General features: G+C 30.6%; 2 protein-coding genes across 2 annotated transcripts; one reads left to right on the forward strand and one right to left on the reverse strand.

Moving 5' to 3' along the window:
• Positions 1-866: 866 nt before the first annotated feature.
• LOC100777084 (ADP-ribosylation factor GTPase-activating protein AGD12) lies at positions 867-6,194 on the forward strand. The gene is made up of 8 exons (XM_006580146.4): positions 867-1,570; positions 2,593-2,674; positions 2,911-2,986; positions 4,259-4,422; positions 4,828-4,957; positions 5,219-5,335; positions 5,472-5,567; positions 5,774-6,194. Exons 1-8 carry the CDS (start codon positions 1,531-1,533, stop codon positions 6,053-6,055), a joined length of 987 nt encoding a protein of 328 aa, XP_006580209.2. The 5' UTR covers positions 867-1,530; the 3' UTR covers positions 6,056-6,194.
• A 2,059-nt stretch (positions 6,195-8,253) lies between these two features.
• Positions 8,254-9,135, reverse strand: LOC102662390 (uncharacterized). Its single transcript, XM_006580148.4, has one exon. The coding sequence runs from the start codon at positions 8,912-8,914 to the stop codon at positions 8,426-8,428; it is 489 nt and encodes a 162-aa protein (XP_006580211.1). The 5' UTR covers positions 8,915-9,135; the 3' UTR covers positions 8,254-8,425.
• Between the last annotated feature and the right edge of the window lie 5,087 nt (positions 9,136-14,222).

The raw sequence follows: 14,222 nt of genomic DNA on the forward strand, positions 1-14,222 counted from the left end.
CCAATTAACATATTAAAAATCAGTTTAGATATTATTATTAAAATAACTATTATAAAAAGTAATGATTTTTAATTTTATGAAAACTCATTATTAGATTTACTTTTGAATTTTAGCTTTCTCAACCTTGAGTATACTTTTATTTCCTTCACTTTTCTTCTCTTTCAAATAACAGCAATTGATTACTATTATATATTTACTAAAATATGTTTTTATCTTATAAATATTTAAATTTTATGTTTATGTTCTAATAAATTTTTTCTTTATATTGAATTCTTAATAAAATAATAATTTTATTTTTTGTTCTTTCACTATTTTTTAATATTTGATAAATTAATAGATTTTATGTTTATGTTTGATTTTTGATACATTGTTAGTGTATAAATATATTTTTTTTCGACGTTGGAGCCAACGAATTCTGACATAAAATGATGAAAAACATATCACCACCTTCCTTATATATCATTTTTTTCTTGTGGATTTCAAACTCATCTCTTTCAATTCATTCATTCACCGGTATTTTTATTCTCTTCTCTTTTTCTCCGTAATCTATCTTTACACGCTCAATTATTAGTTTCTCTCTATTTTGTTCATTTTCTTCTCCTTCCCTCACGTGAAAGAAGATTCGTTTAATGCAAACATTATTCTTTGAAATTTATTTTTTTTCCTAACACCCAGATTAGATCGATATCCAACATTTTCTGGCAGTTTGACGAGCATTTTCGTTATTCTCCAATTCGTTGTTACCGAAGATATCTTAAATTTAAGGTTGGTTGCTGAGAAAATATTGTGGTAGCTGTGGTTTCAATACTTTTTTTTTAATGAACATTTTGGGGGGTTTCATCACTTGGAAAATGAAAATGGGGGGAGGGGGTTACCTCATATTCTTATTATTTATTTATTATGAACGAATAATGTACGTAAATGCATGCATTTATCTAATACTAGTGTAAAAAAGTTCAATATTTAACACACGTACAACATTGCAATTTTGATGTCTGCTGATAATACCAAAATTTGACCTTTTTTCTTAATGGAAACTGGATCATATTAATTTATTCAAAACAATGTCAGCAATACATGTAGGAAGATCACCGAACTGATAGAGACCAGCTAAAGAATTTGCCTCCTAGCTAAACTATGACCGACAGAATTTGTGTCTCATAAGCTGAAATTTTGGTTAAATATGGAGCAAGTTATGACATTGATCAATGATTTTTTAACTCTTATTTTTTTATGCTTGATCTATCTATCTATCTTCCCCTTAAAGATTAATCAGACTAATCTGAAATGGAGTTATTATTGATCATGTTAATAATTCAAATATTTTTTTGTTTTTTTTTGGGGTGTTGGGGGAGAGATTAAGGAACTAATTAAGGATTATTGTAGCAGAAAAGTTTTGTTATTATAGCATTTCTTGAGTGATTTGTTTTGTTAGTCTATAAGCAGATATTTCTTTCTTTCCAGGTAGTTTAGCTTGGCTGCTATTACTGAAGTTGCAGTTTTGAACGATTGCTGGCTTCAAGGGTGGCAATGAATAATCAACGGTTGGAATTTGGGAGGCCTGTCTCAAGTATGCTATGATTCTTAATTTCATACTCTCATGTATTTAACTGATTTACCCTTATTAAAATCAATCATTTTATTTCTTTTCTAATAATAATCAACCGTTTGTTAATGTCCCAAAGCACATTCAACCCAATCCATCGATAGTGTTATTGAACTGAACGTTCGTTTGAAGCTTCTTAATGAAAAATCAAACATACTTTTAATTGATAAAACTCCGGAGGATTTGAATCCATATGTTTTATTGAAATTGGAATGATTGGTCCTGATATGGTATTTGAATGGCTGTTGGGTCACGTGATGGCTTATGCATTTATACAGCTTTTCTCTGGTGTATTTAGTAGTTATTGACTAACTTCATGATCCCTGGTGAGTGGTTTTTCACCCTACCAGAGGGAAGACTTAAAGCAAGAAGATTTTTCCATCTTTATTAGGTTGCATTTTTGTTGTCAATGTTGTTGCCTATTTTTAATATTGTTTTATTATTTTGGTGCCTGTAACATTTCTGGGATTTCAAATAATGACTGGATGGTTGTGACTGGAAACTGTCTCTATACCATGCTTTATTGGAATATTTGGTCTTCTTGTCAATTGTTTGGACTCAGAGAGCTTGATTTTAAGCATAGAAGCTTAAGATTCTTTAGAAATTCTATTACGTAGAAATAAAGGGATGTTTCAAATTGTGGTGGAAATGGGTTGAACAGCTCATCAATATACTTATAAGTTTATTAATTTTATCAAATATATTACAAAAACATTTTCAACAAATTGTATCTCTTGAAAACCAAGGCTCAGACCTGTTGGCTTTTGTAAAAGCTATAATGCAAAGTAAGCCTTTTAAGTTAGGCCAAGCAGAAAACGAATAGCCTATTTCTTATAATAGACTGGACTCAAACTTTATGTTTGAAAAACAGGCTTAATCTGTTTAAGGCAAATCTGATGTTTCTTATTTCCATGTCTAATTGTGAATGTAAAGTTATTTTCATTTATTTTTCTTGAGAAGTTGAATGATTGGCAGGTTTCTTACAGGTAAAAGAAGAATGAAGGATTTATTGCTTCAAAAAGATAATCGCTTTTGTGCTGATTGCAATGCTCCAGATCCTAAATGGGCGTAAGTGTATTCACCATTGTACATTTTTTTGCGGTGTGTGTGTGGTTTATGGTCATTGTCACTGATTATAATACTCAAAATTGGAGTCTGAGTGTTGAATATTTTCTGGGAAGAATTTATAAAGCATCCTTGTGATTAAGTTGTAGGGTAATAGCTACATGAATTTTCCTAAATTGATAATGTGGAATGCATATTACTTCTTAGTTGTGAATCCATTTTTCTAACTGCTTCTTCAGGTCAGCCAATATTGGAGTTTTTGTATGCTTAAAATGTTGTGGTGTGCACAGAAGTCTTGGCTCTCAAATATCAAAGGTAACTATTCCTAATCCACTTAAGAGTTTAGAAAGAAGATTTTCACTTTACTAATAAGGAATTTAAACTGAGTTCCTTCTTCGTTTGTCTACAACAAATTGAGAGACTAATATACCTATAGACGTAGCTAATTATTTTTTGAATTGGGTTCAACTTAATTTGATGAGAAAAGAATCAACCACTCTTATATGTCTATACTCATGAAATAGCCCGGTGAACTTTACTTTGTCAGGGGTGCATTATTTTGTTTCATTTTTATTGTCTTATGTTGTGGGAGTTTGCAGGGCAACCTTATTCTTAGATTCCATCCCACAACATGCTGTGGTATGATACCTTGTGAAATTTAGACAAAAGAAACACTAAAATTAGTGATCCGAGACTAGAAGTGAAAACTTTCCAAATAAGGGTTTCTTTTCAATGTACTATTTATTTATCCTGTAATATAGTTGTAATCACTAATCTGTAATTTTCATTGTTAAATGAATAGCACGCGTAGGAATGGAAAATAATGTCATATAGATAAATTATTACAAGGTATCTCTTCTCATGTCTAATTATGAAATTTGAACGTCCAATTTAGTGTTGCCACTGGATCGTGCTATTTGAGTTTCTCTTGGTCTTTATTGTCAAATATGCATATTATTCTTTACGCGGTTTAAAATAAAAATTCTGAATTTGTCAAATTTTATATTAGATATAGGATGCTAATGAATTTTTACATCAAAGCCGATAGAACCAACAACTAGACACAGGTTCTAGCTGTAATAATGAGAAGTGAGAAAGGAATCTCTGCAACTCTTGACTAAGAAGTAAACTTGCTATTTTGATTACCAAGGTCATTGCACTGGATTTTTTTATTAAATTTATGATCAACATTTTAAGAAAGTTAGTCATGTCAAGTAAAGCTTTAAAGCTTATGTAGCATGAAATTAGGCCAAATAAATCTTCAGTTCTACACAGATAACTAAATGATAGATAGTCTGATTATTCTACCAGTGCATTAACGGCCCCTCCCAATTTATCACTCTGTTCTACTTGTTACCTGTGTTAGGATTTCGTCTAATGAAAGTATTATAGGCAAAGGTGCTGAAAGGCGTGCCTAAGCCACTGAGGCATGGTGCATGAAGCTTTTTTTGCTTTTTTTTAATAATTTTATGCATGCTCTCTTTTTAATGAGTTGTGTCTATCAAGTTAATAGTGTGCTGAACTTATTTATTTATGCTTGGTCTTGTCGTGCATTAAAGCCTTGGGACATTATTTTCTTACTTTCAGGTTTTGTCTGTGACATTGGATGAATGGTCAAGTGATGAAATAGATGCAATGATTGAAGTTGGAGGAAATTCTTCTGCTAATTCAATTTATGAGGCTTATTTTCCCGAAGGATATACAAAACCTGGATCAGATGCCAGTCATGAGCAGCGTGCGAAATTCATCCGGTTAGATATGTTTTCATCTAATAACTTTACACCTACATCTATCATTCTTAACATCATTTTGCTTGTTTTATAAATCTATTATATGTTATATTTATGGTCACCATAAAATGGGTAAAAAATGTAATCAACTTTATATGATATAGATACGAACTTCTGTGCCCTCATTGCAATTTTTTTCTTCTCATGTTTTTCTTTTTTACCATTTGGCTTTGCTGAGTCATTTATGTTCAAGTTTCTGTTTTTTTTTATACTCTTTTTAATTGCAGTCCATTGTCCTAGGTTGATAATGGACTAACCGGCATTGCGTTGGGATATTGCTCATGGTAGCATCATCTATGATAGAAACCTGACCAATGCTCAAGTTAAGAGTGGCATTTTAATTGTGGAAATTTTTACTGCACGCAGGTTAAAGTATGAGCGTCAAGAATTTTTGAAACCTAGTTTGCGCATTGTGTCAGGAAAAAGCAATCCCCCATCAAGTATATCCAAAGGGGTTAAGGATAGTTTTCGAATTACTAGTGATTCACAGCATATGGTAATTATATTTTATACTTTAGTTCCTTTGAATGGAGATGTATTTGTTTGTTGGCCACATGTTGAGTTGGCATATCAAAGGTAATTGAGTTAAATTGATGTTGTACCCAGATGAAAGCCTTCTAATTGATCGAGATAATTATATATATACAGCACTTGTTGCATGCATCCAACTTTACTACTTTGGTAGTAATTATGAAACGAAATTATTTTTCGTGAGTGGTTTACTTGGATGTTTGACTGATATTTATGGTTAAAACAGGAAGGAATGGTAGAATTTATTGGAATGTTAAAGGTGAAAGTGATCAAAGGCACAGATTTAGCTGTCAGAGATATGATGACAAGTGATCCATATGTTATCTTGAAACTTGGCCAACAGGTTGGTTGTTCTCAGTTCTCATTAGCATAAATTAATTCATGGGAAACTTTTGCTCTTTATCTTTTATTTTTAATTGAAGAGTAGTAGATGTTGATAATTTTCTTTCTGAATTGACTTTGGTGCTATATGCCTTCAGACTGTTCAGACAACTGTAATAAAGAGTAATTTGAATCCAGTCTGGAATGAGGAACTTATGCTGTCTGTTCCTCAGCAATTTGGAATATTGAATTTGGTAAGGTTCAATTTCATCTTGTCTTGTTAGAAAATGGAAACAAATTCTGTGATGCTTATTTGGTGGTACTTCTATTTGGATCTTCATATGTGATACTTTTATATATTTGTCTCTCTGTGTTTGGATACAGAAGATACAAAACTAATTTCTGGTGTAAAAACATGAAACTTTATTCTAATGGTTTGGTTACATTAATTGCATTGCAGAATGTATTTGATTATGACTTGTTTTCGGCTGATGACATAATGGGGGAAGCAGATATTGATCTTCAGCCGCTGATAACATCCGCAATAGCATACGGAGATGCTAGAATGTTTGATGATATGCAGATAGGAAAATGGCTGAAATCCCAAGACAATGCGCTTATATATGATAGCACAGTTAATATTGTTGATGGTAAGGTTAAACAAGACATGTCAATCAAGCTCCAGAACGTTGAATCTGGAGAATTAGACTTAGAACTCGAATGGATACCTCTTGATTATTAGAATTGAATGAAGCATTCTTGGATTGATCAATGCAAGAAATTGGGGTGACATGTTGTGAAGAGCACTAAAACGAATTTAGGACAAAAGAGATACAGTTGCGAGTTGCAATGTTTTTAATATTCATATGTTTGGCGATTGAGTGGACAGCAAGATGATCCAAGTCAAGAAAGATTTCAAGAGCTGCATTACTTTAAACTTTCATTCAAATCGTCGCATAATTGATTATCTTAGGTTTCATGATGAGCATCTAAAGTTTGAAGTTATTGATGATTTTGGTTCTATTAATTTTTTATAGTAATGCTATATTATTTAATAATTTTATAATATTTCATTAAAATATTAAATAAAAATAAAATTATTTGTATTTAGAAAATATATATATATATATATATATATGATATTACTATAAAATTTGTCATATACTAACTTCCAAAAAATGATCAAGTGCTAGAATTGCTTTCATTAGAATAGTTTTCGTGTAAATGCGGTGTGAATTCCCACCTTTCTCATAGGTATTGGTTTGAATTTCTCGACATTATTTCTCTCGCTTGGTGGACATATTAATATAAACTCTCCTCCAAGAAATCCCCTGCACTAGGTTCTGAAATTTAAACTATTAATATAAACTTTGAAGATTTATATTAACGATATAATATGTTATATTAATATTTGATGTATTGCTAATATATAACAATATTTTATATTGTCAAAATTTGTTAATATAATATATAATTTTGTTAACATAAATTCATAATGTCTCTATGACAGTCTTACACTAGTTTAATTTTCAGTAGAAAAAAGGTTATACTAACACAAACTAATTCAGTACTAACACATTTTTATTGAATAATTTAAAAGAATAGTAAAAATAATATTATATGAAGATTTATAATTTTTCTCAATGAAGCTGTTTTTTTTTTTTACGAAGCTGGTGGTTGAAAGTGGTCACAAATTAAGTTTTGTGAAGCCATATAGTTGGATTCAAAATATAAATGCCACATATACATTCATTATTTGAACATCAAAATATTAATGCCACATATAATCATTTTTAACTCTTGTATTTTTATTCTTCATATACCCACGTTTTGAATGTATATCCCAAAATCAAATATATATTTTTTACAGAAAAATCAAATAGATTATTTAATGAGAATAATAATAATCATACATCTACTTTCTCTTTTGTTTCCTTTTCGACCTTTTTTCTTATTTAATGGTAATTATCTACGTAATTATCAAAATAAAATGTACGTGTATTGTCAAAAGTACCAGCAACAAGAGAATGAGTGTAATCCTAGCTAGTACAAATGTAGGGCACGCTTGTAATTTTGACTCATATTTTTTGTTACCATCTTCTACTCATACTCCGCGTTAAAATTAAAACTTAGTTACTTTGTCAAGATGGCTAAATGAAAAACTAATTTGAGTAAAAAAAAAATGTGAAATAAAGGGAAAAACCACAAAGGAGCTAAAAATCACAAGGACAGCAGTACAAAATAAAAAAATGTGCAAACTACCATCAATAGAGTGAGCATTGTTGGCTAAAGTGTCTGTCACCTGATTAACTTTTCACAGCGTATGACTCCAAAGAAATCACACCGTTTAAGGTTTAAATTCCGTTAATATGTATTCCTAAAAAAAATCCATTAATATGGAGTATGACCAAGAAGAACTAATGAAAAGTTGTGATCTCTAAAAATAAAAAATGAAAACTTTGACTTCCAAATTCCAATGAATCTTTTTTTAGAGGAATTCCAATGAATTTATTGCGTGAACTCTTACTATTTTTATCCGACCATGAGATGATACCATATTATTTACAAAAGACCTTTTTTTTTATGGCAACAAAAGCCCGTAAACAATAAAATGTGGACACATTAATCCCACATTTTTCCTAAAAAAACGTATATGGTTTCTAATTTTTCAATCAATGCGACAATTCGTAGTAGTATACAACAATAGTGCACTTTATGCTTGAAGAAACTCAAAATTAAGGCTTTGTTTTAAATTTAAGATTTTTCTTAAATGAAGTTGATGTTAAAATAATAATTCATGTTTAAACACCACCTTTTAAAAGTAAAATGACAGAATTAATTTACGTTTTGTTCAAATGGTAAAGTAAAATAGATTTTAAACTATAAACATAATTATTTTGGTCAATCGATCATTCGGGTCATCAAAAGAAGCACAAGATGAATAGAAAAAAAGTAAAATAATTAAATAAACAAATAATATCATATAATAAGTCTAGAACCGCTACCCTTTACATGCAACGTGGAATCATATATAGAACACTAGCTAGTTAGTGGGAAACAAGGAAAAATCATAATCAAAATCAAAATGAAAGCAAGAACACACAATACTCACTCAAGGGTTGCGTACCACCAATTGCAACTTGTTCTTGTCCTCATCATTTCCACCTTGATTCTCATTCTCACCGCAAAACGCTGCGTTTAACTTCTGCTTTCTGTTTCTGTTTCGGTACTTGAACAAATAGATCAAACCCGAAGCCACTAGCAGAACCGCGCCGGCCACGCCGCACACCAAGCTCGCCACCGTAAGCGCCTTCCCCACGCCCTCGCCGGAGTGTCCTCCGTCAGGTTTCCACCACTCCGGCGGCGAGGCGTCGCCGGAGTCCATGGCCCTGGGAAGTGCCACGTCGGAGGAGGAGGACATCGACGGCGAGGAGTCGGCGCTGTTGAAGAAGGATCGCATCTCCGGCGAGGAATGCGCCCCCGCCGGCGAGAGTGTCTGGAAGGTGAGGCCGTGGTCCGACGGCCGGAGCTCCCTGGCGGAGGAAGCTCCGGCGAGAATGAGTGGCACGAAGACAGCGAGGGCGAAGGTAACTACTTCCATAAGAGTGAATTTGGAGTGACGGTTGGAAGAGGAAGCATATAGAGAGAGAGATGGAAGTGTGGTGGAGAATACGGTGTCGTTTTGAAATGAGCGATGATGAGAGTGAGAGAGAGGCTTAAACTTAAAGAACGTCAAAGAAAGAAAGAAAGAAAGAGAAGAAGAGTGGGTTTTGTTTTGTCTGAGTGTGGAAAATTGTCCGAGTTAAAGGTTACTTCTTCCTCTTCCACCCTCGCCGCTCTCTCCTTTGTCTTTTTACTAACTCACTTTTTCTTTTCTTTAAGCTTGGTTAATAATGGGATAAGTATTCTCGTCAAGTTTATTAATTACAAAAATTTGATTTTTTTTATTTTATTTTCTTCTCCTTTTATGTATATTAAAAAAAACAATAAGCTCTGGTAACTAAATTGACACAAACATAGATAAAGGAAAATATTGTTTCCTTTCTCCTGATTACAAGACAGACCAATTTATGTTTGTTAAGAAAGTTAATTAATTTAGTTATTAATATTAAATTTATCTATAATTATAATATTTTTTAAAATTTATCCTTAATTTTATTGAAAATATATTTATTTTTTTCAATTTTTACATGAGAAATAAAAAACAATTCAAAATTAATATTTTAGTAAACAATAATTAATAAGTATGAGAGGTGAAATGAATTTTTATAATAAGAGAAAAAAAATTGTTAATTATATTTTATAAGCAGGTAGGGGAAGGGAGTATATAGTATGAGCACATGACCATCAACTTTGTTAAGTGTATTAATTTAATCATAAAATGGATACAAACATTACTACAGTCAGTGCATATTAGTGAAAATTCTATTTGTTAAGCCAACAATTTCTTATCATAAAGAGAAGACTTTGAATTTGAACACGATAAGTTCGAGACTGCGAGTCATGTGTATTATAAAGAGTTGTGGAAAGTGACGCAAGACAATCAATCTAAGGTCAACTCTCATTATATGTACGTAGATATACCAAGAAATCTGGCGAGTTTGTCGTTGAAAAAATTGTAATTTATTCTCACTTCCCATATTAGTAATTGACATGCAATATAGTTTGCGTTGTTAAATTAGATTAGTGGTGCTAGCTAGTGCGACTATATATGGAGAATTTTAAGCATTAAGATGATAACGTAATGGGTTTTGATTTTATAGGGATGCGACTAATATATGAGTTCCGAACGTGTGAGTCTCATGGAAGCTGTTTGTGTGTTCAAGTTTAAGGGACCTGAGATCTGTAGTTCGAATCTGAAAATTTGGTGTGTTTAGCATGAGAGAGAGGTTTGATCGAAAAAGAGAAAACCAATTTTTAACGGCTACAAGTTATCAAAAATCAATTAATATATTTCAAACGAGTTTTCTAAACATTTTTTTTAGTTTTTTAAATGTCAAAAATAAATTTCACTAAATAATTAAAAAATAAGTCCACATAATAGTCTCAATATCATATCATCATTTAAATATAAAATCTAACAGCGGCAACCAAAAACATGTAATGGAATGAAAGTTATAAGAACTAAAAATTTAATTAACTATTGTCTTTATCCTAATCATTAAGTGAGTTCTTAAAATGTGTTGTGAAATATTCAGCTTTGACGTAAAAAAAAAAAAGTGTATGTGTTGTGCTAGGATCAAATCCTTAATTTTTTTTAATTTTAAATTTAATTTTTTGAAATTATACATATTTTTTATTTTAAATATTTTTATGTTGACTCATTACCAATTTTTAAATATGTTAGTAAGTCATTTTCCTTGTGAATGAAGTTTTCAATACTAAATCAAATATTTAATTTACACATAATTTATGAATTGATTGGAATGTACTATCAATATAAAAGTTTTTTAAATTAATATTCAACTATAAATTGTTATGTATGGTATATAATTACTTTAATAGTTATATAAAAATAGTTTCTAATTAGTTGATACTTTTCATCCACAATGCATCTTAACTAAACTCATACTTTTTCTTGGTGTAGCTTTTTCTTTTATATATATACTCTTGTATATGGGTTCTTGGTACCCTCGTACCTAGCAATCAATATATTTTTATTTTCTGATAAAAAAAATCAGCTTTAAATATATTGTTTTGGGTAATGGGTACAATTTCAATATTAACTATACGTGCATGGAAAATGTTAGGAATAATTTCCGCCATAACCAGAATTTAACTATGTAAGTACGAGCCTGCCGAGAAGAGGAAAAACCAAAAAAAGTAAAGCAGGAGTGTGACAAGAAATTCCAAAGGAAAATTCCGAAGATGCTGCCGGGTTTCACTCCTGTTATAGAATTGCTTTTGTGAAGAAAAGTCGTAGAATGAAGGAATAGTATAAAAGATAAAAGAACAAACAAATAAAAAAGAAAAAGTAACAGGGCAAAGCCATATTCGAATGTGAATTAAAAAGATACAATCCATGTATGTACCAGGAAAAAACAGAAGATAAACTCCAAGTTCAACAACGCTTGTTTTAGTGTAATTACAAGTATTTTTTTGCAGATTATATGCTTCACCTGTAAGTGTTCATGTACTCCAAAAAGAAGTACCGAATAAAGAATTGATCCATGATGTGTCTCTCTCCATTCCACATAAGACTTCCTTAATTTGATGAAAAGGGAAAGAAATACATCTAATATATATATATATATATATATATAGAGAGAGAGAGAGAGAGAGAGAGAGAAAGGGGTAAGATGAGTGAATTTTAACCATATAATCCATATAGATAGTTAAGATGAAAATGATTAAAACAACTTTGATCGCGCTCATGTATAATTATGTGTTCAAAAGTCATCATGTATTTTTTTTTTTAAAGAATGGTTATATAACTTTTAATCGTAAATATTCAGTATAGTTATATACAACTAAATTTACTCTCTTAACTTTTATATAGAAATAATTTTCTTACTACATATATCTCATATATAGAGAGAGATGGAGAGAATCCTTTTAACCAAAGTATCTAGTAGAAAATTCGTATGAAAGATATAAACATTCAATATAAATTACAAATTATTAAAGAATTTGATTATCATTACCATTATTTTAGAGATTTAACCTTTTTAAATAATGTGTTAAGAAATTATTAAATAATATTTTTTTTTGTTTCTCATAACGATTCTCACTTAAAGACAAATTTATTTAAGAAATATTCAAACATTAAATATACCACCTCTTCTGAAACTTAGTTCGTCATGAGATTAATTCCTTTTACTAAATCCAACCTCCATCATTAAACAATATTTAAAAAAAAACTATACAAACAAGACATCAAAATAAAATTAATTAATTTTGTATTAAATTTGAGTTCTTTTTAATCATTTTATTATTGCAAAATATCCATTAACTTGATAACAACTGGTCTATGCAAAGCAACCTTATACTATCATCTATTTTAGTCAATAAGTATCTTTGAAAATTTAACAATTTTCTTGTAATGTGACATTATAATTTTTAAAAGACAAATAAGATAATTCAACAAACGTTCACCAATTTTTTTATTAATTAAAATTGATAATATATGCTTGATCAAAATTAGTAGTGCATTCGGTGTACGTTAATTATATTCAATAATGACTTTGATTCAAAATTTATATCCCCTACTTCGTCATCTTTTTTTGTTTCTTTTTTCTCTTGAAAACCGTGTCAAGAAAGAAACTTGAAATTTACAGCACAAAAATAAAGCAAGAACGAGACATAACACTCAAATATGCAATCATTATTGTTGGTTGGGAAACGATATATCACTCAACATATGGAGCATTGCTTAATTGGTTTTGTTATGCTGCTGATTATATAACACATGGAAGGGCATAATTAAAGCTTCCATGCATTTTCTCCATGATGATGTTTCCTTGTTTCTATGTGCATGGAGGTACACTTGGGGTGCTGAATCAACCTCTTCTAAAGTGGTAGATATATGTTGTTGATATGAGAGAACACAACCCCATGCAGAGGGAATGTTGGTGGTGTCTTGATATTGATGTTGTTGCTTTTCCATTTGCAGTTTTGCATTGCACCTACTAGCACTTTGAAACTAACTTATTCTCACACTCCCAACCTTCCTTTCGTTGAAAGATTGTTAGGGTTGAAAGGTAGTTGGGCCAGAAAATTTTGGTTGTTCGGGATATGTGTACAAAAGAGGAATCATATGTAGCTCAATTTTGAACATTTATTTATATAAATAAGAGAGAGATAAAGAAAAAAAAATGAGATAGCTGGTTAGATGAGTAATGTAATGAGAAAAAATAAAGAGAAAATTGAATTATGAAGAATGTTGTAAGAATAATATTATTTTTTTGTAGAATGTTCACTTTTTTGTACCTATGTATTGTGTTGGCACAACCACCGGGTGGGTTCATGGGAGATGGATTGTGTTTGGCCTTTGGATCATTCTGTTCTTTCATAAACATGATAAGAAAATCTGTATTCGTAAATATTCAATCGAATTTGTCCTAGCTTTGACAGGTAATATCCAAGTTGATCAGGTATGGGTTCAGATTTTTTTTCTGATAATCAAAAGTCGAGTACGGATATAGGATTACTCCATCCGCCCCAACCCCAAACTCGGACCCACCCCACCACTTAAAATTTTTAAAATTTTTGCATAATTTAATCAAAAGATTTAGAATTTTTATTACTAGTTAATTTTATTTTAGAATTTTTACATAATTTAATATTCTTTTCTTAATCATTTGTGTAAACACATGCGCTATAATAAATTTAGTGATATATAAGTAGTTAAAAATAAATATTTAATAATCAATTTATTTTTTCTAAAATCAAATTTTTAATATTTTCTTTACAAAAAAATTATTTTTATAATTTGAATCGGAAATGGGATGGGGTCAAGAATACCTGTTTAATCCGTCGGATATCGAATACGAATACATGTTGAGAAGTCAGAGCCAAGAACTGGAAAGACAATACCTGTCTCCGCCATGTCTCATTGCGATATCTATTCGTATAGTACATCAGCAAAACAGAGAACAAAGTGGGCCCTAAATGTGTAAGGCCAGCCCAACGGTGAAGCCCACAATGTACATGCTTTAGTCTTTCAAAAAATAATTTTACTTATTAATTTACTATGTTTTAAAGAAAACAATTAATTGATAAATTATTTAAAAAAACACACACACAAAAACAGCTTAACATTCTATCGATAAAAAATTCAAGGGTCTTGACAGAAACCAGGAAAACTGTTATAAGAGAGTATTCTCTGTGAGCAAATTAATTATGCTACTAAACACTGATTTCGAACAAAGTTTACCATTAAAGACAAAAATAGTCTTGGTAATCTTCCT

This window comes from Glycine max, chromosome 5, assembly GCF_000004515.6.
Source record: "Glycine max cultivar Williams 82 chromosome 5, Glycine_max_v4.0, whole genome shotgun sequence".
Taxonomy (NCBI): Eukaryota; Viridiplantae; Streptophyta; class Magnoliopsida; order Fabales; family Fabaceae; genus Glycine; species Glycine max.

Excerpts from the sequence above, each read along its gene's own strand:
- LOC100777084 (XM_006580146.4), top strand. The coding sequence starts at position 1,531 with ATGAATAATCAACGGTTGGAATTTGGGAGGCCTGTCTCAA. Across the intron at positions 2,987-4,258 it reads TTGGCTCTCAAATATCAAAG|GTTTTGTCTGTGACATTGGA; the intron begins GTAACTATTCCT and ends TCTTACTTTCAG. Across the intron at positions 5,568-5,773 it reads AATTTGGAATATTGAATTTG|AATGTATTTGATTATGACTT; the intron begins GTAAGGTTCAAT and ends ATTGCATTGCAG.
- LOC102662390 (XM_006580148.4), bottom strand. The coding sequence starts at position 8,914 with ATGGAAGTAGTTACCTTCGCCCTCGCTGTCTTCGTGCCACTCATTCTC.